At 38.5% G+C, this 25,175-nt stretch overlaps 1 protein-coding gene across 1 annotated transcript in view; it reads right to left on the minus strand.

Moving 5' to 3' along the window:
• Window positions 1–24,719, minus strand: part of LOC127647456 (protein FAM171A2-like) — a 46,095-nt gene extending 21,376 nt beyond the window's left edge. The window contains exons 1-3 of the mRNA XM_052131713.1: window positions 24,509–24,719; window positions 10,805–11,032; window positions 2,732–2,824 (exon numbers count right to left, since the gene is read on the minus strand). Of these exons, the coding sequence (XP_051987673.1) occupies window positions 2,732–2,824; window positions 10,805–11,032; window positions 24,509–24,608 (421 nt within the window). The 5' untranslated portion in view covers window positions 24,609–24,719. The remainder of the gene's footprint in view (window positions 1–2,731; window positions 2,825–10,804; window positions 11,033–24,508) is intronic.
• Window positions 24,720–25,175: the final 456 nt, after the last annotated feature.

Consider the following 25,175-nt stretch of genomic DNA (forward strand, 5'->3'; position numbering starts at 1 on the left):
TTATATAGCTATTTATTGTACTTTTTATTCTTTATTTTCTAAGAGTTCATTTCTTGAATTGGTTGACAATGTATAATACTAATGTCAAATATTCTTTGATAAAAATATTTGTTTAAGAATGCAGCCTTCTGAGTACCTTTGCATATTAATTTCGGTGCAATATCGGTGCACAATCCACATAGAAAAGGTCTGTTTTCATTCCAGCACAAAAATGAACTATATCAGTCACCATATCGGTAATCCGTGAATTTTCCCCCTTTAAAATTGGTATTGGTCTCAAAAATCCCATATCGGTCAGGCTCTAGTTTGCAACAAAACACCAAAGATGGTAAACAAATCATGTATACTAGTGATTTCTCACTAAAGCAGTTTTATAGGCAATAATGGATATATCTCTCTTAATTTTGAATGTATCTCTGCTATGGTGTTTTCTGGATGCCAGTATGTCACAATGATCTTTGGTAGAGACAACAGAACTATTCATAACTGTTTTTAGTTTTAGTAAATGTTAGCATTTCACAATTAAGATAAATGTATTATAATTTTACATTCTGGGGACATAAACATATAACTGCAGCACTAAAAATGTGGCAGGGGGGTACTTTAATATAGGTGATTGGATCAGTATAGTCCAATCACAGTGTTAAAATATTGGTATCTCCCTCAAATTTCCTGATCAGTGACCCACTACTTAGTAGTCCATTGGGCAAAAAACAAGGCTGAGTTTAATTGCATCTGTTTATTGGCAGCTCCTGAGATACGAGACTGTTACATGTGAGGACCAACTCAGCAGTTCTACTCAACTGCGCATGTAAACACTGCAGGACATGGTAAAATCAATTGAGCTGCTTTCAGATTTCAGATTCTGAATAAACCATGTGGAACACAAACAGGCTGAGCCGCCATAGGGGGCAGAGTATCAGTAATGAGATATTAACAATGGACAACAAGCAACAGTCAGGCATACAGAGACAAACAATTATATTAATCTATACAGTTGCATGCAAATGTTTGGGCACTCCTGTTCAAATTTCTGTTATTGTGAATAATTAAATGAGCAGAAGATGAACTGATCTCAAAAGGCATGACGTTAAAGATGAAAACTTCTTTTCAACATTTTAAGCAAGATTAGTGTATTATTTTTGTTTTGTACAATTTTAGAGTGAAAAAAGGAAAGGAACAGCATGCGACAGTTTGGGCACCCCTAGAGATTTGAGCTCTCAGATAACTTTTACCAAGGTCTCAGACCTTAATTAGCTTGTTAGGGCTATGGCTTGTCCACAATCATTATTTGGAAAGGTCAGGTGATGCAAATTTCAAAGCTTTATAAATACTCTGACTCCTCAAAATTTGTCCCAACAATCAGCCGCCATGGGCTCCTCTAAGCAGCTGCCTAGCACTCTGAAAATTAAAATAACTGATGCCCACAAAGCAGGAGAAAACTATAAGAAGATAGCAAAAAAATGTCAGGTAGCAATTTCCTCAGTTCTTAATGTAATTATGTAATCGCAGTTAACAGTCTTGGAAGTCAAGATGAGAAGACCCAGAAAACTTTCAGAAAGAACTACTCATAGGATTGCTAGAAAGGCAAATCTTTTGACTCCAAAAGACCTTCAGGCAGATTTAGCAGACTCTGGAGTAGTGGTGCACTGTTCTACTGTGCAGTGACACCCGAGAAGAAAACCTTTCCTGCATCCTCACCACAAAACTCAGCATCAGAAGTTTGCAAATTAACATCTAAACAAGTCTGATGCAATTTGTAAACAAGTTCTGTGAACTGATGAAGTTAAAATAAAACTTTTTGGCCGCAATGAGCAAAGGTATGTATGGAGAGAAAAAAGAGTGCAGAATTTCATGAAAAGAACACCCCTCCAACTGTAAGCATGGGGGTGGATCGCTCACGCTTTGGGCTTGTGTTGCAGCCAGTGGCACGGGGAACATTTCACTGGTAGAGGGAAGAATGGATTCAATGAAATACCAGCAAACTCTGGAAGCAAACATCACACCATCTGTAAAAAAGCTGGGGGCCTGGGTAGCTCAGTGAGTATTGGCGCTGACTACCACCGTCGTGAGTTTGAATCAAGGGTGTGCTGAGTGACTCCAGCCAGGTCTACTAAGCAACCAAATTGGATCGGTTGCTAGGAGTTGTATGTGGATCGTGGAGAATAGCATGGGCCTCCACATGCTCTGAGTCTCTGTGGTGCCATGCACAGCGAGCCACGTGATAAGATGTGCGAACTGATGGTCTCAGAAGCGGAGGCAAGTGAGACTTGTCCTCCACCACTCGGATTGAGGTGAGTAACCGTGCCACCACGAGGACCTAGTAAGTAGTGGGAAATGGGCATGATAAATTGGGGAGAAAAGGGGATAAATAACCTTTAACTCAATTAGCTCTTCCGAGCAACAGACCTTTTGATCAGGATTGCCCCAAATTTGGCATGCCACTGTATATGTCTAATCTAAATATGAATATTCACTTGATACTTTGGAATGGTGGTACTCATGTGGACAAAACAGTATTGAGTCTGTTCTGCAACATGTCCCTTTCCTTACAATAATTGCCCTTCTCTTCACAATAATGTAAATAAAAACATAAAATATAGATTCTAATGGGTGTAAAAATGCAAAAAATTTAGTCTAATTAAGATTCAAAGTAATTCACATTTTAGTATCCTGACCAGCCTGACACAGCATTATTGGCTCAACCAATTGAGGCTTAAAAAAAACTCACCTGGAGAGCCCAACAGTAACTGCACTACATCATCATAAAGCAGGACAGTGGCTGGTCTCTGGGGAAGTAGGTACAGACTTATGGAGGCATATACTGAGAGAGAGAGAGAGAGAGAGAGAGAGAGAGAGAGAGAGAGAGAGAGAGAAAAGAGACAAATGAAAATAACAACACAATAAATAATAAAAGTAAATGTTCTAAAATTTTCATTTCATTTTTCTAACTTTACATTAATTAAATATGAATTATACACAATATATAGTTAATATTTTTATACATAAATACTAAATTGATTACATGGTAGATATAATAAAATTATTAATACAATTAAAAAGTCTCCAAAGAATTGGTTCATGTACATGTCTGACACAGCTTGACTACTGATTATTAATTAGGTAATATAACATTTGCCCAGTGCACTAATTGGCTGGAAGATATATATATATTACTGTATATGTGTGTATATATATATATATATATATATATATATATATATATATATATATATATATATATTAGTACGGTGCAAAAATTATAGGCACTTGTGGAAAACTTGCATGTCTTAAGAAAATAATGCCATAAATAGTTTTCATTTAGCAATTAACATCATTCAAAGTCCAGTAAACATAAAAAGCTAAATCAATATTTGGTGTGGCCACCTTTGCCTTTAAAACAGCCCCAATTCTCCTAGGTACACCTGGACACAGTTTTTCTTGGTTGTTTGCAGATGGAATGTGCCAAGCATCTTGGTGAATCCACAGTTCTTCAAACAATTTCATTCTTAATTGCTTCTGTCTCTTCTTGTAATCCCTGTGGGGGCAATGCCATCTCTTGCAGAGCACCCTGTTCATCTATTCTAATCTTTTCTATTTGCAAAAGTAATGTTTGGGAGTATAAAATGAATGAATGAATGAATGAACGAATCAATCAATCAATCTATCAGAGCCACTGAAGAAGCAGTGGACAAGTGGTTGGGAGCAGCAGCTCATTTGCATTTAAAGAGACACACAAAAAAAGCGTGTTTTTGATTCCACACAAAAAGAGGCATATACAACATGGCACAATAAATTATCTGTAGGGTATTTTGAGCTGAAACTTCACAGACACATTCTGGGGACACCTTAGACTTATATTACATCTTGTAAAAAGGGGCATAATAGGTCTCCTTTAAGGTATACATTATTTATTTATTTCTAACTATATAAGAAAATTTAAAAAAATTTATTCTTTAACGCAACAGTCCTCTTTAGTTTATGTATTCTTACATTATGGCTGTTGTGCCAATAACATTTATCTCTGTCAGTTAATCTGAATTTCCCTCACCTTTGAGTGGCCTTCTTCGGGCAAGAGGACATGTGCTGGCAGAGCTCCAGAGGACTGTTGTATGCTGTGAGCAGAAACCCTCTGTGTCCATTTCCCATCTGCTGTAGCACATTGAAATGCCCCCCTGCCAACTCTCCACTCAACGCCTCAAGCTTTTCAATCTAATGGAACCTTAAAGCTTTATAAAATGCTACATTGAGGCATTCACCTCAAATTGAGATGTGTATGCTGTTTGATATGCGGTGCATATGCGGACCCAACTTCTGGGTTCGTCTGCTCTCACTACCCTCGACGGAAGGGCGGCCAGGGGATACACGTAGATTCCTCAAGTGGATAAGGCGGTTGCGGTACACTTGTACCCGCAAAATGGTGCCACCTGGCGTAATCGCCCTAAACTCCTGTCCAGGGCCTGTAAGTCTACGTCGTCTCTAGTGGTCAAAGCTTACACTGCCACTGGACAGGCCGCCTCCACCCTGCATGCCATGGCCCTCCTGCAAGTACATCAAGCCAAGGCATTGAAAGAGCTGCACGTTGGTAGTCCTGACCCCAAAGTGATGCAGGAGCTGCGCTTGGCGACCGATCTCGCCCACAGCGATGAAGCCTCACGGCGCGGGCACTCGGGCAGGCGATGTCCACCTTGGTGGTCCAGGAGTGTCACCTATGGCGGAATCTGGTCGAGGCAAAGACCCCCAGAGATGCACAGTTATATCAGTGCTTTCCTTCCTGCAGGAGAGGCTGGAGGGGCGGCTGTCCCCCTCTACCTTGAAGGTGTATGTGGCCGCTATAGCGGCGCACCACGACACGGTGGATGGTAAGTTGCTGGGGAAGCACGACCTGATCATCAGGTTCCTGAGAGGTGCCAGGAGGTAGAATCCTCCTAGGCCATGCCACTTTCCCTTGTGGGATCTCTCAGTGGTCCTGCCGGGCCTGCAGAGAGCCCTGTTTGAGCCCCTAGAGTCAGTTGAGCTAGAGGCGATCTCATTGAAGGCTGCCCTCCTGACTGCGCTCACATCCATCAAGATGGTTGGGGACCTGTAGGCATTCGCTGTCAGTGACACTTGCCTGGAGTTTGTTCCGGAATACTCTCACATGGTCTTGAAATCCCGACCGGGCTATGTGCCCAAGGTTCCCACAACCCTTTTTAGGGATCAGGTGGTGAGCCTGCTAGCGCTGCCCCGAGAGGAGGCAGACCCAGCCTTGTTGTGTCCAGTGTCTGCTTTGCGCATCTACTTAGATCGCACGCAGCGCTTTAGATGCTCTGAGCAGCTCTCCAAACAGAAGCTTGCCCACTGGATCGTGGATGCCATCGCTTTGCCCAGGGTGTGCCCTCCCCTTTGGTATTACGAGCACACTCCATGAGGAGTGTGGCGTCCTCCTGGGCACTAGCCAATGGCACCTCTCTAGTAGACATCTGCAGAGCAGCGAGCTGGGCAACACCCAATACCTTCTAGATTTTATAATCTCCGAGTTGAGTCAGTTTCGTCCCGTGTGTTGTCAGGTACGAACATGTAAGTATTCAGGGCAGCTGGCCGGGTGTACCGCTTGCATACAGTCCCTTTCCCCTCCTGGAGAGGAAGACGTGCACTTTTTCCCCCCATGCGAGTTCACAAGATGGTGGACCCTGGATGTCTTTCCTCCCCAGACCTGGAAGCAAAGATATTGCTGGGGAGAAATTGAGTATTGAGAACAAAAGCACAGACATGGGAAGTTTAAAGACCCCATGAAATTTCTTGTCTAGTGCAGTTTGTTTTCCTTTGTTGACATATATTTCCTATTGAAACAAGAAGACATATTGAAAGGCTTTATTATATATATATATATATATATATATATATTTTAGATGGCTTATGTCACATCCTTGAAACATTATTTGCTGATTGCTATGTGAAAGCAGGTAGTAGTAGAAGGGACATTCTAATTTTAAAGAGGATTTAATTGGACAGATACGCCTGTGATTGCAAGATGAGTCATCAATATTTTGGGTCCATTTTGCCAGAAGAAAAAGACTACATTTTAAATCTGTATATCTGCTAAAAGTTGATTTGATCAAGTACACTAGGTGGCTTCAAAGCTAACAGACATGGACTAAAGCCACAAAACTCCTTTTGATTTCATGGGGAGATAAGAGAGATAAGCTAATAGGGAGAAAGAAAAAGTGCTTTGGACTTCAAATGATTTAATCTAAGCCGCAAGCGACCGCCTCATTGCTAGGATGACTCACTCTCTTTAAGTTTGCGTGACTCACTCAGATTATCAGAGTGCTGTGCGGACAGTTAAAACTCAATGACACTGTAGGTTTTATTTAGAAACCTTCCCTTTTCCACCATGCCCAAGAGACAGGGACACTGAACAGAGTGGGAATGGTGGGCAGATGGCTGTGGTACCAAACAGATGAGACTTGAAAATGTTCGCCTTCGGAAAGCTGAGTCACTCATCAAGGGAAAAGAACTGTTAGCAGTGCGGTTTAACTTTAAAGCTGCTCTGTATGTAATCTGGGGTTGGAGCAATACATTTCCATTGTTTAAATTACTGGCATCCCATCACTTTCCCACAGCTGTCACACCTCTGCTAGTCCACAGAGAAAACATGAGCCTGCCAATTAAAAGGATTTTGCTCATTACTAACACTTTTACAGTATTAACATCTAGCGGTCGACTGATATATCGGCAAGGATGTTAAATTGGCCGATATTCCGAATTTTTTAATTATCTACATCGGCCGATAAATTTCCACCTTAGGCCGATTTGTTTTTTGAGTGTGCTGAGAATCGCCTGCTTGCATGTGAAAAGACCGAGGCATGTAAACGACCAGTCACTCTTTGTTTTGTTGTTGCCATCGTGTTACTACAATAATAGGCCTGTGTGCAATACAGTCTCATTTAAACAGTCTGCATATCAAAGCCGTGACAGATGCGTTTGTGCTCGCCTGTTTCATTCACCCTCTCTCTCAACCTTTCCCTGTAACTTTTAACAGTTTTGTTGCAAATATGCACATATCTCGTTTATACAGATGTAATAAACCAACTTCACACAACTTCAGCAGATCCAGCATCCTGAAGAGTGCTCATAAATCTTCCTGATGCATGTATTCTCTCCTCAACAGTTCCCAGTAACCTTTCTAATGATAAAAGTCAAATATCAATAAAATTCTAAGATTATTAAAATTAGAAAATTCAAGCTCTTAATTTGATTTGAATTTGATTCTGATTCATATGGGTATATTTCAGTTAGAATGTCCATTTTGCTTACATATGAAAGAAATTCTCATCTAATGCTTTGAATTTTACAAGGAAATTTCTAACCAGGAACATTATAAAAAAAATATTAATTTTAAAAACTTAATGCGACTTCAGCATGCAATATATTTTATATCTGTATGTATAGTGTCTAAAAATGCATCGCAATGTACACTTTATTTTATCTTGCAAATAATGTTTGATATGAATTAATGAACGTTACATTTATATAGCACTTTTCTGATGCTAGACTAAATGCGCTTTACACAGTGAACAAGGGACTCTCCCCTCAACCACCACCAGTGTGCAGCATCCACCTGGATGATGCAACTGCAACCAAAGTGCACCAGTACACTCACCAGCTATTAGTGGAGAGGAGAGAGTTATACAGCCAATTGATGGAGGAGGATTATTAGGAGTCCATGATTGATAAACACCAATGGAAGGAATTTAGCTAGGACACCAGGGTTACACCCCAACTCTTTACAAGATGTACCCCAGGTTTTTAATGACCACAGAGAGTCAGGACCTCGGTTTAACGTCTCATCCGAAGGACGGTGCCTTTTTAGAGTATAGTGTCCCCGTCACTATACTGGGGTGTTAGGACCCACACAAACCACAGGGTGAGCACCCCCTGCTGGCCTCACTGACACTTCTTCCAGCAGCAACCTTAGTATTCCCAGGAGGACTTGCATACAGGTACTGACCAGACTCAACCCTGCTTAGCTTCAGTGGGTAACCAGGCAACAGCTGCAGGGTGATATGTCTGCTATGATATGAATAGAATCAACATGTCCACTGATTTTATGGCATGGATACATATACTTTTATCAAAGATTACCTGTAAAATGTGTCAATTTTATTTTTACATGTACATATTTTTTTAATAATTAAAATAAACGATGACTAACCAATTTCTTGCAAGTTCTTTGAGACAAACTACAAAAGTAAATATACAGCATTTATGATTATTTTTTTAACGTTTGTTGTATCATGAACCACAATTTAATTGCGATTAATCACAGAAAACTATGCGATTAATTAGTTAAAATTTGTATTGATTCACAGCACTAGAATTAAATGTTTATTTTTTTTTATTGTTTTTGACCAACAACTGACTGTAAAGTACAAATATATATATATATATATATATATATATATATATATATATATATATATATATAAAAACATTATTCAATGACAAATTAATTGCATGGATCTCGTCTTTGGACACACATAACCAGTCAAACCAAACTTTTACTCTCAACACTCTCAATTTGAAAAGAATCTCAATGCTAAACTTCCTCACCACTATACTACTCAATCACTGGTAAGTGAGATCAGAAATGTTAACAGCCAGTGGCAAATGACAGACATTTTGTCACATAGCACAGAATTTCATCACATGCAAGTGATTTACTCGCATAGTAGAGGGTTGCACATAGAGTAAAAGATCGATCTTGTGATTTAAGAATCAATATCAATGAAGATTGCGATGCAAATCAATATTTTTACTTACTGCCATAGAGTGGACTTCAACATTATGTCTAGTGGCAGAGGGAATGTGTTAGACCACAATTCAATTAATTCCATAACTTCCTTTCTACTTCAACTCCATTTTATGTACAGAATCTGTCGTCCACAGTTCCGACAAAGAGTATCTCCATATTTGGTATGACTTGATGGGAATTTTTGTGTAATGGCCCCCCCACCAAGAGTCTAATCTCATACTAAAGATGCCATCATATGCAGTACCAGGCCAGCTGGTCCTACGTCACATGGAGCCCCATTTGCTGACTGCCGCCTTATCTGTTACCCTACTGGCTAAAAGGCTTCCAGCTGCTCATGCAGACAGCTTTATGCTACAGTACACATGATTTCACTGCCTCCCATGCCCAGAGGTCTGACCGCATAACTGGGTGGGTTTTGCGTGGAGAGAGGGGCGGTGGAGAACACACTGATGAGCAAAGAGAATTACACCAATCGGAGAGCAAAAGAGTCAAAAGAGGACATGACCGCACAGGGCCTGTCTCTGAGCAGCTGCTAGGTATCACCACACAAGCCAGTATGCTCCACACCCAGTGAGTGTTGTTTAACATTCTTGGCCATTTGTGTGAAAATCTCCATCTGGATTGCAGACCACAACTCGACGGTGAATCTGACATCTAAATAATAGGATGTAGCCATGCCAACAGATCGCAAATCATATGTCATATTCAGAAAGTTTCCTAAGTACATGAACTATACATTAACATTTGTGTATTTAAGTATGCTTGCTAAAATACTGTGCCAACCAGAAGCTGCAAAGATTTCCTCCTCATCTATAGAACATCTTTCCTTGCCACTTCTGCCTGACTCACAATTTTTGTTATTGTTGTTGTTGTTGTAATGCAACATTTTTCAGTTTTTTTCTGTAAAGCTGCTTTGGATAATATGCCTTTTAAATGGTGCTACACAAATAAATGGAATTTAATTCAAATGAAGAATTGAAGAATTTTGCCATGCCAGCATTTGTCTACACAATAATGTAATCAAGTTATGCAAATTATATTATAATTCATAAATTGAATGCAGAGGTTTTTAGGACAAGTGATTTTAATGTTCATTTGTGAATTTATTTCCACTTATAAGAAAGTACATACTGTATAGTCTATACCAGTCATTTGCAACTGGTGGGTTGTAACCTAAAGACGGGTTGCAGATCTGTTCTAATAGGTTTGCAGAAAGCAGTGACAACTAAGACCCATTTACACCTGGTATTAAGATGCGTCTCGGGTGATGTGGTCAGGCGAGACACATCACTGTTTACACCTGGTCTATTAAATGCATCTCCTGTGACCACTTGTGTTCGGATTTCGAGGGGAGGGTCTCAGATTTCATGACGAAATACATCAAATAACGACATTAAAAGTACAAATGCAACATTTAGAGCAGAATTATCCATCATTTTAGTGGATTATCTGTAATAAATGTGCTTCAGATGTTCGTACTTCTCATCTGTGTTGATCTTGTGCTTGTGTATGTATCCACTTTTTTAAATTTTCCGATCGGATGGTTATATTCTTTTAAAGCGGCTCATAACCAGCAAAGTTTAAACTCATGTTTCAACCTGATTGACAGGTGAGGGGGTGGTGCTTCACTGCTGTCTAGGATGCATACAGGACAGATTAGCGTTTACACCTCAAATGCGATGTGGTCACATACATTTTTTACTACCTTTGTATTTAGGTTTTGTGATCCACAACGTTTTAGACCCCATTCAGACCTGTATTAGTGCTGACCACATGTGATCTAATCACCAACAGAGCACCTTAATACCAGGTGTAAACAGTGTTTAACGCTCTTTTTCAAACACCAGTCAGTCTTGCCCTAGCAGTTTTGACAGGAAGTCCTGGTATTACTCAGAATCATTTCAGAAAAAAAAAGAGTGCTCAGTTTCTTATAATAACCGGCAGGCTTCCCCTGACGCTATTTAAAAAATATTCAGTCCTAAAGGAAATAAGATAGAAAGTACTCACAAGGAATGCGACTGGCATGCCAGGGTGCTGAGTTTGTAACAAATCCATTTTTTGATGCCATGACGATTACCCAAGTTCCTGGCCGATACAGGAAGGTAAGTGTAACAATCCCATCTCCTCCTGCAAGGCTGGATGCTAAGATGGTCTGGTTCCCACACACCTGAACTGTGGCTTCCTTTATGGGTGACAGGTCACTGTTGTCAATGACCTGCACTTTAATCAGCACCTCTGTGGAAATAAGAATAAAATAGATGTAAACCATTTCATTAAATGACATTTCCATGAATGTCTTTTACTAAGGCTTTTGCAAATTGCTGCTGACTTAAACCCTTTGTTCTGTTTTGAGATTGACCAGCCTAAAGGCCAAAGTGTACTTTGGTTGACCACGTTACGGATCAGCTCCGCTCAGCGCATGCATGGCGCAACTTTCAGTCCTCCTTATTCACTCGCGGTCAAAGAGTATACTTCAAAAGGCAAAGCGATTGACTTGGCACAATCCGATCAGGTACAATGCATACATAGTATAATAAAGCAAATCCAAACAGTCAACCGTCTATAGAAAGTTGACTAGCAAAATTACATAATAATTACTAGCATAATTAAAATAACTTTGAAAAGATAATGCATGATAAATGTAGGCTAAAGAAAAAAAAAAACGAGAAAATGCAATAATTTATTTATTTTCATTTTGTAGCCTAAGCTCTGTATTTATTTTATTCAGAGAATAATGCATTCATATTGCTGACGTGTTACACTTTTCTCTAAGTATATTCTGCTTATTTATTTATTCAAACTTTTTATATAAAACAATGAAAGTGCTTGAGTAGAATGATAACTGGGCACAAATGTTGCTATGGTGGTGCAAACACAGAGCAGGTTTCTTTCGAAGTTAATTGGGGTGCGAGAGAGGAGCAGAATGTCTCATCTGGAGGTCATAATAGCACTCACACTATACAGCTACGATGCTAAATTTCAGACACTTCCCAAATTTCGTCCTGCCCAAGAGAAATCCTTGTTTCAAAACTTTGGACCGGTGGTGTATATATATATTAGACGTTTTTTTTTAAGTTAAGGACCCTGACATGTTTCTTTTAAAAAAATTTTTTAAAAAGGGCCTTGACCAAAACAGAGGGTTAAAATGACATTTAACTCATAATATCTCATCACTATCACAAACAAGTAAATGACATAGCAACCATACACTTTGCTCATTTATGTGAACAGCTCAAAACAGCTTAGCATTTAGCATCTCTCATGAATATAGAAGTGAAAACCCATTATTGAACTAACATCAGTGTGTGCTGTGGTATCCAACATACAGTTTATGCGCTGAGTTTTTGTTAGACACCCAGCCATGGCCTACATACAACAGACAGAGGAATGGACTATGTTTAGATGTCTCTGTCCTGATCCGACATGCTAAGACTCTGGTTTGCTTACATTGAAGCCCAAAAAGGATGGAGTGCTGTTGAGCCTCTTTCAGTGAGCCAGAATGTCTGCCACCCTGTTCGATTGACGCAGGGCAAATGTAGACAAACTGTCTTGTTTAGATCCTGGACGTGCTTACTATTGGAAATGGATGACCTGGTTCATCACCCCAGAACTTTTACAAGGGCATGGTCAGAAAAATGTAAACAGGCCAGCAACACAGCCTTCGTTTTCGATCTGTTTTTAGATATCTGGATACATGAGGTTCCTTTCATTAAGCTTGTTAAATTTGACTATAAATAAATTACTGTGTGGTAAGTGTGGCTCAGTATATTTTCAAGTATGGTCCCCCCAAGTTTTATTATCGATTAGAGATGTGCAAAACTACATGGTAACTAATGGTAACTAATGGACAAATAAACAGACTATAACATCGTAATGCACAAAACTATCAAAGTAAGAGAAATAAGAATTGCTCCAACACAGAGCGACACAAACCCACTCATGAATATCCTGAATGCAGAATGATGCATTGTAACTGTAGTGCTCAAGGGTGACCCTCGCTCGCATTCAAAAGCACAGAACGGCAAAATAAGGGTGGTTGCACGTATAGTACGTTTTAAGTGCACAAACCCCAGTTCGGTTAAAGTGAACCAGAAAGGGAACCAGCCACAAATTACCTCAGTGCTTTTGGTGTTCACAATGTAAGTGCTTTTAAAAGAGGAACCAGTTTCTTCACATTAATGTGGTCTCAGACCCCTTGTTGTTCACACCACAGCTCCTTAAGAACTCAGAACCCATTGCAGCAAGGGCTTTCACGTTTATTAAATTTGGCTGACAATAATTGTTCATAAATAATTGCGAAAATTATGATAAGCAATTGTTGTACAAATTGTAATACTTCTTAAAGGAATAGTTCACCCAAAAATGAAAATGTGCTGATAATTTACTCACCCCCAGGCCAGTTTCTTTCTTCATCAAAACAGAATTTAAGATTTTTAGGATTTCATGCATATTTAAGGTGCATCAAAATAATCAACACGACTCCAGTTGACAAATAAAGTTCTTCTGAACGCAAACGATTGATTATTTTTAGAAACAAAACAATACTTATATACTTATTAAACTACAAATATTAGCCTCCTGACCACTACTCCGTATTCACTCCTGAGGTGGTCTGAGTCCGGTTTGCTTTTGGGTCATTTTTAGGGGGTCTGAGACCACTTGGGTTGTTCTCATATACACGTAATACTGCTCTGAGAGCACCCTGAGTGCTCAAACAAACTAGGTGTGAAAACACAATATTGCGGGTACTAATAGAGTTCCGTGAAATTGAGCGGTTTAAACCTTTTTTACTGCAACAATTTATTTAGGCATGTCAGACAGAAACAGCAAGAAACTTCTATTTATAACACCTCACAAATACAGGAACATTACTCACAGCAGAGGATTTAACATCCGACAGTGATTGTCTTGTAATGAATTGTTGATGTGGCACTTGGATGGCTGAAACAGCAGCGGTGCATGAATTGAATAACCTTAAAGCATTAAAGGAACTTTTTGCGGAGATTTTTACTGTGCTGATTGTTATTCCCTGTTTATGCACTGCAAGGTATCATCATGTAAAAATGCTCCCCAAGAAGTCACATCTTCAATTAATTTGAGAATTACGTCTCCCATTTCAACCACCACCACTAAAAATATTAAAGTTTGTAATCAACCCCACTAATGAACTAGTCAGCTGTTGGACGACTAATTGATTAGTCGACCACACTGACACATCCCTATTACCAATGCTATTGTAGAAATGCACCATTCAGAGTCAGCCCTAATTCATTTATGTAACAAATGAAAGAGTCTGATAGGAAGGTTACCAAGATCATTTCAGCAGTATTCGGCTGGTCATGTGATCTCAACATGGCAGCCACCATGAGGCAGTCCAACTATATTATTCTAAATATGTTTTTTCAAAAGTACAATTAATTTATTTTGGGGTAAAACTAGTGCGCAAAAACAGAACTGCTACCTGCGCCTTTGATTTGCATGCTGTTCACTCTGGCATGCTACAGCGTCCTACAGAACCTCTCATTCTTTTTGATTCTAAATGGGTCAATTGATGCATGTTACCATGGATACAAGAAGATGCCAGCTGGCAAACTGTGGGAAAAAACAGGACACAAGTTCAGTTCAGAAAATAAGATCCTTTGATTCAGTCATGCACTGCAGATGTAATCACTAACAATATGCAAACAACCTGAATGAATCACATAGAATGAGAATCCACCAGCATGCACAGAATTGGTCAAATGCTCGAAGATAAATGTTTGGTTATCGTGTTACTTTATACCACACATAGTAAAACCCAACAGTCCAGGACGGACAAGAAGAGAAAAGGGCAAAATTCAAAAACAATCTTTTATGTGAATCATTTGTAAAACCATTCTTAGTTAAATTTTATATTTATGAATTTGGCAAACACTTTTATTCACAACGACTTTCAATGCATGCAAAGTAAACATTTCATCGGTATGCATGTTCTCTAAAAAATAAGTGATTAAAATACCAAGGCAATAACAACTAAAATAATGTATCATTTATTTATTATTATATTTAGCTGAAGGATTAGGTTATTTGGCTTCCATTGTGCAAATCAATGCAAATGTTTTATATATGTACACATTCATTTGCTTCTTCAAAGTAAACATTATTGAGTTGAGTTGAGTTTATAAACAGAATTTAAACATTCACTTCCACATAACTTCCGGGATTTCCTGTATACAATTACACTTCCTGCCTATTGTTAGAGTTGAAACACAAGGCTCAAATTACCTAGGAATCTTAAAGGTTCTCAGCCTTAGTTAAAATGAATAAATTAAAAAAAAAATATTTAAATAAAGCAAAATGTTTGCCTGGCTTTGAGTGGAAGGCAAAAAAGCACCCTAAATCCTTCCACCACTTCCATTGCAGGATTCCATGTTTAGTACTGTCAACAGTAATGGTCTCTTTAAAACAAACAGTGCTTTTCTTGTATTAGGAAAGGAAATCTCACTCAAGTGACTCTGAGGAGCAGCTTTTCCCTGCGGGCTGCATCTCTTCCAGCAGTTTGTTATAGGAAGCTGATGCATGAATACCACAGAAATCTGTGAACTATTTGCTAGCAGTTTGCAAAGTCTCACTTCAGGATTTTAAAAATTTCCAAGAACAACTAACATTTCCACCCTGTTGAAATGTCTCTTAAATACATCTTGTATTGCCTTGGAGAGCCCTGCTTAGCAGACTCCAAACATCCACAAATGGCCCAATAAACAATCCATTACCAATGAGTTATATTTTTATCCCTTGTCCACTGAAACAATGTTGCTTCTCTCCACTTTACGCTAACACAGGTTAAAGCGTTGCATCACATCATGTCTCCCAGGCTCAGAGGTGTAATTTACATTCTTCCTTCTTTGACAGGTGGAACGGGTGTCACCGATGGCTCCGGACCACCCTGTTGTTTTTTTCAGATGGGCTGATGATGTGTTAACAGCAAAGCAGGAATGTCTGCCTGTCAGGAGCTCTGTTTGCCAAACCACCAGGTTTCGCTGGGGTACTTATACAGTCTCAGACATAAAGGCAGTGTAGCCAGGGTCTTACTGTGAGGGCTGAATAAACAGTACATTTCAGAGCCAACACAAAGAGGCTGATATATTAACATCATGTGTTAACAGGGTCCAAATTAACACTTGTCCATTGGCAAGTAAAAATCAGCTTGGGCTAGTGTTGTCAAAAATATCGATATTTCGATAAATATCGATACTGAAATATCTGAACGGTACCAATACTAATTTCCCTAAGTATCGATACTAGCCGAGCTGTCACTTTCACTTCTCTCCAAAGGCGCGTTGACAAACACCACACACACTCGCACTCCTCTCATTCGCTCTGGTTAAATAGCAAAAGTGAAGTGAATGTAAAGATGGCGAGTGCATGCGGCGCCCCCGCGACCAGTTTTGTTTGATAAAGAACACAGCAGGAGTGCTATCTGGAAATATTTTTGATATGAAGCCAGACATCCCAAGTCTCCCGGAAGTTCCGGGAGTCTCCCGCATATTGATAGCTTCTCCCTGATGCCCGCAATTTAGTTCAGATCTCCCGGAATCTATAGCGCACATGCGACACAGAACATACTGCACGCATAACATAGATAGCGCGCACACAACATACATAGCGCGTGCACGGCAGAGAGGGAGAGAGCGAGAGACCTTATGAAAGCTAGTCAACCCCCCTTGACGTTTCAATCTTTTGTTGACATTGAGATTGGATTTGATTTGACTTGGAAATACAAAAGATTGCACTTTTTATTTACTTGCACTTTATTGGTTTTTGAATGTATGGCAATCTGAGAGGCTTTTGAACAAGTGCAATACCTCAGGACATTTTGTTCATGTAAAATATACCTCATTGTCATGTTCTAGACAGTTCTACCCTCTTAATATTGTGGCAGTTTTTTTCTCTGTGGTATCGAAAATGGTATCGAATATCGATATTTTTCAAGGTATCGTATCGAAGTTAGAAATTCTAGTATCGTGACAACACTAGCTTGGGCAAATGCATTTTTGCAATTACTTGCCAGTTAGCCACTAGCTTTATTAGGAGCAGCAACATAATGCATGGTGTATGTCGAATTGTAAGAATATATATATATATATATATATATATATATATATATATATATATATATATATATATATATATATATATATATATATATATATATATATATATATATTAGGGTGTAACGGTTCATATTTCTCACAAATTACTCCCAAATCAAAAGAATATTCTATTTGTTAAACAGACAAAATTATAGACAAAATTATAATTGTACCACCATATTAATTTGCTTCATTATAAAACAAAACTTTTATAATAATTTTAATTTTTTTTAATTGATGACCTGGACTAAATAATATAGAAAATCAGCCAATAAGTAACATAGTTGGGAACTCCTTCAATACTGTTTAAAAAGCATCCCAAGGTGATTCCTCAAGAAGTTGGTTGAGAAAATGTCAAGAGTACATGTCTGCAAATTCTAGGCAAAGGGTGATTACTTTGAAGATACTAAAATATAACACAGTTTTGATTATTTTTGATTTTGTTTAATCACATAGTTTTGATGACTTTACTATTATTCTAAAATGTGAAAAAAAAAATATATATATATATATATAAAATTTTTGAAACACTTACTCATTCTTTATTATAATATATATATATATATATATATATATATATATATATATATATATATATATATATATATATATTTTTTTTTTCACTTGGCGTTGGCAGGTATGGCAAAAAGTTAATTTTGGACCCTATGTGGTAATAAACCGAACATGTTGCCCATGTGGAGAGTTGTTCCTAGTATATATTTTCAAAAGGTTCTCAAAATTTCATATCTACCCTTTCTCGGAGTTATATAGAGCACTACTCTATCTGTAAGAGCTGGCTTGAGGAGTCCTGAGTCTAAGATAAAGAACAACCCTCACAAATCATTACAAAAACCTCACCCTTTCCCCTGCAACAGGAGGATGCATCATCGGAACAATGTCCTTAGCCCAGAAAAACACAGTTAACCAGGCCACACTTAGTAAGATCAAATATTATGTAATAATCAGATTAATGTAACTGAAAATATATTCCTATTAATTTCAATATAACATTCAAGCAAATTTGCAGTAAACATCATGTTATTGCACTTTTTTTTTAAATGCCTGCATCTGCTCATGGAATAGAATGTTATGAACCGAGATGTTAAAAGATTTGTAGCATTAAGGAACTTTCCAAAGCCAAAGGATGTTGGGTGTTGTGTTTGGAAAATTAACAAGCCGCTATGGGAGAACATAGGCAGGTAGAGTAAAAATCCAATGTGGGATCAAATAGCTGAAGGTTTGATTCTCTCTGTACACATTTAGCTTCTATTTTCTGGCATCTTTACAGACTTAAAGGGTTGCATAAACAAACCAGTAATCCATTTTGCTGAAGGGGGGGATCTTCTAAGTGCTCAAAAGGTGTTGATACATCCCCAGAGAGTAAACAGGCAGCAGAGATGTGTTGACTCAGCTCTAATGAAGCCATTGTTGCTCAGGGAATTTATAGACTACTGCACAACTTGATGAGAGGAAATGTCTGAAATTCACAAGACACTCACTTTCTTCTGTCTTCATCTTGGGTATGTCAATGAAGGACTGCACTATCAAGAAGGAAACATTTCTTCAATAAAAACTCATCAAGCTACGCTTAACATTTGGAACAAATTCATTACGTAATTAATAATTATAATGTTGTGCCTGAACAGTCCTTTTCATTTTCATGTCGTTATTAACTTTAATTAAATTTTAAAATTAACGTTAATTACACTGAAGTAGTAATTGTGTTCAACTGTATGGAGAAGCTATGGGAAATCCTTTCAAATCCAGGATCTTAACTCCACCTTGGAAGCTGGCCAAGTGTTAATTTATGATTCAGGAAACAACACATCACTATGTGTCTAGCATGTCAAACATAGATAAAATTAGATTATTTGATATTCAAATGATGCAATTTCAGTCATTTTAGTGTTCAAACATATCTACTGTAAACTTGGAATGGAAATCAAAGTGTTCACAATGGTGTGGCAGTCCTGGACATGTTTTCTCTCTGTTCAAACTCCTCATAAAATCAGGCAAATATCAATGAAGGGAACAGAGTCATTTCTCGCTCTTAGTTCAGTGCCAAGTGTTTACTTGCAAACTTGTTCCCTTTGCCCATACATCAATATCCAGACATCAATTTCCATTTTATCCATTTGTACCAAACAGTTTGCAAACAGTAACTCTGTAATAGTCTGCTTTTGTCTTATAAAAATGAATATACATGGCCAAAAGGATTACAAGCAAATTTGGGAAGCCTCTCTAAAACCTAATCCAGATTACCATTTTAAAACATCAGCAAACACATTAAGACACAATACTGAGCATAAAAACAGATCTTATAATAATAAACAACCCAGACATGCTGCACTTCATGACATTTGTTGGATTGTGTTTTATCCACGCTGGGCCTTAAAAGTCAAGGATTTGTTTTAATGTAGATGACGTAACCTCCAATTTTTTACATATATTCTCTTAAGATTTGTTTTTTACACCCACAAAAAAGATATCTGAGGCACACTGCAAATCTGCGAAGCAGGAGCTCCTTAGAGGTCAAGTTTACAGGGACTCTACCTCCAATAAATCTGTCGTTTCCTCTGAACATTTGGGTGTCTGGTGTCAACACACAAATTCCTACCTTTGAACAGCTGCCCAGGGAGTTCATGGTGGGCCGATGGCCAGGCGCACACTCCTTAAAGTTGTGATGGCCCGTGAAACCAGAAAATCCTGCCAAGCTATTCTGTACCCTTCCGCCCACAAACCGCCCCAGCTATAAAGAGCCATAAATAAAAGATCCGCTGTCAAAGCAGATGATGTCACCTCAGAAATAACATTCTATGACTCGCAGAAGCACAAAGCACAGGTGCTTTGAATTTACAGGAGGTGGAAAAGCATTGGTGTGGATTTTCAGATAGGATTCAGACTAGAGGTGGGGGGAATATTTCAAAGTATCACAATATTTTACCTCTGAACAATACTGTATCACTGTTCAAACACCAAGAAACAATACTTTTAGTTGCAATTTTGACATTAATATTTTGTGGGGGGAAACGCAACACCACAGGAAGTCTATGAGAAGACAAAATGTAATGCAGCATTACGTCAACAAACGCTACATTTTTTCTATTAAATCAAAACACAAACTCAGAAAAAGCTAAGAATAAGTCTATTCCTTGTTTCATTTTTAACTATGTTTGAACAGGTCCTCCGTACAGATAGTGATTAACGATAAACGGTGACGTGCCTATGCCTTAAGCTTTGAAAGCATGCATACACACAACAGATGTGAGCACTTGGCTGAGCATGCTTAACGTGTGTTACAGTAGCAATAACAAGCCTCTGTACTCAAGGGGGCAATAGAGTTACCTTCAAAAGTCTCTGTTATTAAATTTGATGTGTTATTATTCAGGTAAGTTGCTATAAATATATTGACTTTAACCTATAAGCTCAGCAGTAATCTCTTCAAACTGTTGCTCCGCCATGCCATCCATTGGCTTGAAAGAGAAAACTCACCAAAGAAGCGGACAGTTCACACTAGTATCCGCTACATCGCCCATTGTGGCATTTTAAAAATCATAATTTTTAATTGCAACTCACTAAACATAAAGAATCGTAATATAATCGTATCGTATTGTGAGCCAAATCTGAATCGAATCGCTAGATTCTTGTTGATTCCCATCCCAAATATTTAGACTGGAAAAAGGAATGCAATTCACTTCAAATAACTGTTTCTGAAAAGATCAAGAGTGGTCAATTTATCTACTCATTCTCTACGGATGTTTAATCATTAGCAGTTAGCACAATTAACATCTTATCTATTAACAGACCTATAACTGACATCATTCTAGACATGGCTGATATGATTTCACTACAACCAGTCAGGCAGGTTTCAATTTTCAGTGACACCAAATCAAAGCAGCATGTAGTACAATGAAACAATTGTGTCCAAAATAAAAGCATACAGTGGGAAGCAGAGGAAACACTCAAACAAGCGCTGTCATGGTAACAATTGCCTTAGCATGAACAGAGGATGTTATTCCCCCTTTAAATGGAATAATGAAATTCACTGGAAGTTGATAATGCAGTGACTCATTAGGGGGTGACTGGACAGAATCCTACACAAGAGCAAAACAGCTGCTGCTTTTCAATAAAACCATCCCACAAAAGCCCTCAATGACTTGCGATTCAGTCCAGTGTCTTTTCAACCTTGGGGTGTGAATCAGCAAGGACCAGGGGCTGTATTATATATTGACGTCTGGGTCTCAATACAATTATATCTCAATTCTCAAATCACAACAAAATATGTTGTATATTTATGATTATAAATATACAACAGAAAAGTATTGATAGAAGTTGTTTAATATAAACATGAGCTATGTATATTTGTGCTCATTGTGCATTGTTCACTGTGTTGACAACAATTGCAAGTTGGGTCTCTTGTGCACTTTGCGTGAGGAGCGTGTGGTGTGGCATGTTCTGCCCAAACAGCCCAAAACAAGAGGAACGGTACAGATGTTTTTGGAATGGTGTAGGGTCAACACCTGCCTAGAGGCATGAACGGATGCACTAAAATCTCCAGCAGTCAGATTGCATTAGTGTCGTGATGGCCTTCCCTCGCCAGGCCTTTGTCCTGAATCAGAGGTGGCGGCTTTAGGTGTCAGCTTAATTAGGACAGTGATGTGCATGCCATGCCACTGCAAAAACCCATAAGAACAACAAATTTCATGCTCTGATAGATGCTTTGGGCAGTGTCAGTTACAAACATCTGAGGCCTCATTGTGACAACCAAGAATCAAACTTTTAGTTCACCACTGTAAAGCTACAGAAATGCAGAAACCTCCATAAAATAAGGATCTTATGGGTATTTGTTACAACGATCACAGTGCTCGCTCCAAAATCTTAGTTTCCTGGAACATCAGGATAAAACCAACCAACACTTGAGAAGTTACAGGAAGCTACCCGGTCATCCTGCTATTGTGTTGAGAGGCTGAAATAACCACACTGGACCTGACATGAACCGTAATTCAGGTTTGGAGCTGGGGAGAAATGTAATCGGCTTAATTACAAATGATGAAAACATCAGACCTAAAAAAAGTTCTCCATAGTGCATTCATGAAAAAGTTGGTCAAGTTTTTGTAATTAACTATTGTGTTCCTAATTGGTATAAACAGCTAATTTTTAGTTTAAAATGATCAACATTTAACCCTTATGCTGTGTTACTCATTGGCTACCACTCCTGGTGTTTCTTGTAATTTCCACGACCCTTTTAAATGGTTTTTAAATCTCATATAATCAATTTACTGTATTATCACTGAACAGTGGCGTAACTACCGGCAGTGCAGGCAGGGCAGCCACACTGGGGCCATTGGTCTTAATGAGGTTATTTACCCCAATTTAAGGTGCCTTACAAAACAAAAAAACAAACAAACATTATAAATAATAATAATAGAGATATATGTTACAATGGAGAAATAAAGAAAAGCTTAATTGCCTACAAGTTCAGACAGTATCCTATATAAAATTGGTTGCCATATTTTAGCAAAAGTCTTTAGGGAGCCCAAGAGTGAAAATCTGATTTTGTTCAAGTTTAATAAAAGTGAACATCTCTTTGATCCACATTTCAAAAAGTAGGAGGTGAAGCATGTTTCTACTTGAACAGGATAAGGCGTCTACTTAATAGAGACGTAATGGCCAGTGCCTTTTGCAAAGGTACAGGAAGGCCATTTTCAGGTGGCACGCCAAAAATAGCTGGAAGTGTATGAGGCTCAAAGAGTGTTTTAAAGGCATCCTGTAATGTTTTAAATATTTTAGCTCAGTAGTCAAACAGTTTTGGACATGACCACCTCATATGTATGAGATTGGCAGGTGATTGTTTACACTGATTACATGCATTACTGACATTGCGGTATATTTTAGTAAGTTTGCATTAGTATTTTAAATCCAATGCAGAATCTTGCACTGTAACAGCCCATGTCTCGTGCAAATTGATGGAGAGTGGACAAGACCAAGGATTTGTCCCCATTTTGCATCCGATATATCGGTGCCCAAGTCTTCCTCCGTTAACTTTATTTAAGTTTTGTAACTTACTCTCTCTTTCTCTGGCTCCTGTTGTCTTCACTGGTAATTTAATTAATATATTTGTTGCAAATATCACTCCATGTTGCTATAATTTGCTATCATTATGAGGCTTAATTTTTCATTCAAACAGTGCTGTTCTGCATGAAAATCCCAGGAGATCAGCAGTTACAGAAAAACTCAAACCAGCCCATCTTTCACAATCATGCCACGGTCTAAACCACTGAGATCAAATTTTTTCTCCATACTGATGGTTGATGAGAACATTAACTTAATCTCCTGACCCATATCTGCATGATTTTATGCACTGCTGCCACACAATTGGCTGATTAGATAATCACAGATCATGTTGGTGCTAGATGGGCTGGTTTGGGTACTTCTGTAACTCTTGATCTCTTGGGATTTTCATGCACAACCGACTCCAAATGCTAAACCAATGCCAAAACATTCAGTGAGCGGCAGTTCTGTGGACGGAAATGCCTTGTTGATGAGAAACAAAGAAAGTCAGACTGGTTCAAACTGACAAAGTCTACGGTAACTCACATAACTGCTCTGTACAATTGTGATGAGAAGAATATAATCTCAGAATTGCGGGTTGTGGCTGTTTTGGAGGCACGAGGGGGACCTACAAAATATTAGGGAAGTGGTTTTAATGTTGTAATGCTGATCGGAGTACATTCTAGGGGTAGTGATGCAAATTCTCTTGTAATTTAAAAAACACTCAACTAAATCTGTGGCTGAGTTGCTGGAGATACTTTGTGAGCTACTTAGTACAAACTAACGGAACACATGAGAGAAAAGAAGCTCAAAGCCCACATTAATATTCATTGGAAGTTGCGGAGGAAGTAAAGACTGTTCACAAAAGAGTTTTCACATCCTTTGAGATCCACTTGTTCCTGTGGTGCAATACTAAGCCACCAGATAGACAAATCGGGGCAAGTAAATACTTAAAACGGTCATTTTGGCAAAAGAGCGCTCAACGGCAAAACAATTTATCACCTTATTGAAAGTTATTTGCATAAAACAAACAATAGTGACCGACTTATAAAAGAGTCTTATTAAATTATTTTTTTTGAAAATAATCTTGTAAAAAAAAAAAAATGCATTTATAAACCACTCAGCGACTTGAACTTTTCCTCGTTTAAGTTTAAGAGAAATTGCAATACTTATAAACCAAGCTAGAAATGCACCAAAAGTAATGCAAAACGGTGTTTCTAGCGTATGGTGTTAGATTAAGTAACATCTTCACTTTATAGGTATACTGTGGGGGCAGTTGTGTGGCTTAACCGTTCAAAATTCTTCGTTTCCAAGCTATATCTCCCAAAAGGCTCCTAAACTAATTGTGCGCAAAAGCAACAGTGCGTGAGAAATTGTAGCGAGTGCGAATACTGCAGTTACATAATTATGCCGCGAATCGATGTTGTATTCTACAAAGCATCCAGGGAAAGCGCGCTTAGCGGTGGGCGCCGTAAAAAATGTCAAATTCAAAGGATGCAACAATCTCAAATCACGAATAACAACTCACCAACTGCTCCTTGGGTTTGTAGTGATTTCACCAGGGTCCACCAAGCATTGCAGAGCAAAAAAAAACGAAGAACGGAACAAGCGGTATGCGGTGGACGCATTCTTATAGCCACATAGTCAGATCCCCCGTAAGAAGCAGTTCATCCATGTTTCGACAACTGCTGTTGCAACGGTTGCCCACTCCCTTCCCGACTAGAGCTGCTCCGCTTCTCTCCTTCTATCCCGGTTGTGAGAGAGGGCTTCAAGATATAGCTATCTGCAGTGCCACAGAGTCATACGTCACAGCAGTTTTAGGCCAGCAGTCTCAGCCCGGGGGTTATAGCGGAGCTAATGGAGCCACAGCAGAAACCGGACCGATGCTTGCGCCACCTACAGTTTTAAAGCGTAATTTCTTACATTTGTTTGCTTTCTCAGATATAAATCGTGCTGTCATCGATTTCCATTTGATGACCGTCTTAATGGTAACACTTTTCAATAAGGTTCCATTTGTTATCATTAGTTAATGCTGGAGGTATCATGAACAAACAATGAACTATATTTGTAACCATTATTTATTAATCTTGGTATGTTAATGGTAAAAACAATTATTCTTTGATAGTTCTTAGTGCATGAACTAATGTTAACATATACAACTTTTAATTAATTTAATTAAAAATATATTAGTAAAT

This window comes from Xyrauchen texanus, chromosome 8 (assembly GCF_025860055.1).
Source record: "Xyrauchen texanus isolate HMW12.3.18 chromosome 8, RBS_HiC_50CHRs, whole genome shotgun sequence".
NCBI classification, from domain to species: Eukaryota; Metazoa; Chordata; class Actinopteri; order Cypriniformes; family Catostomidae; genus Xyrauchen; species Xyrauchen texanus.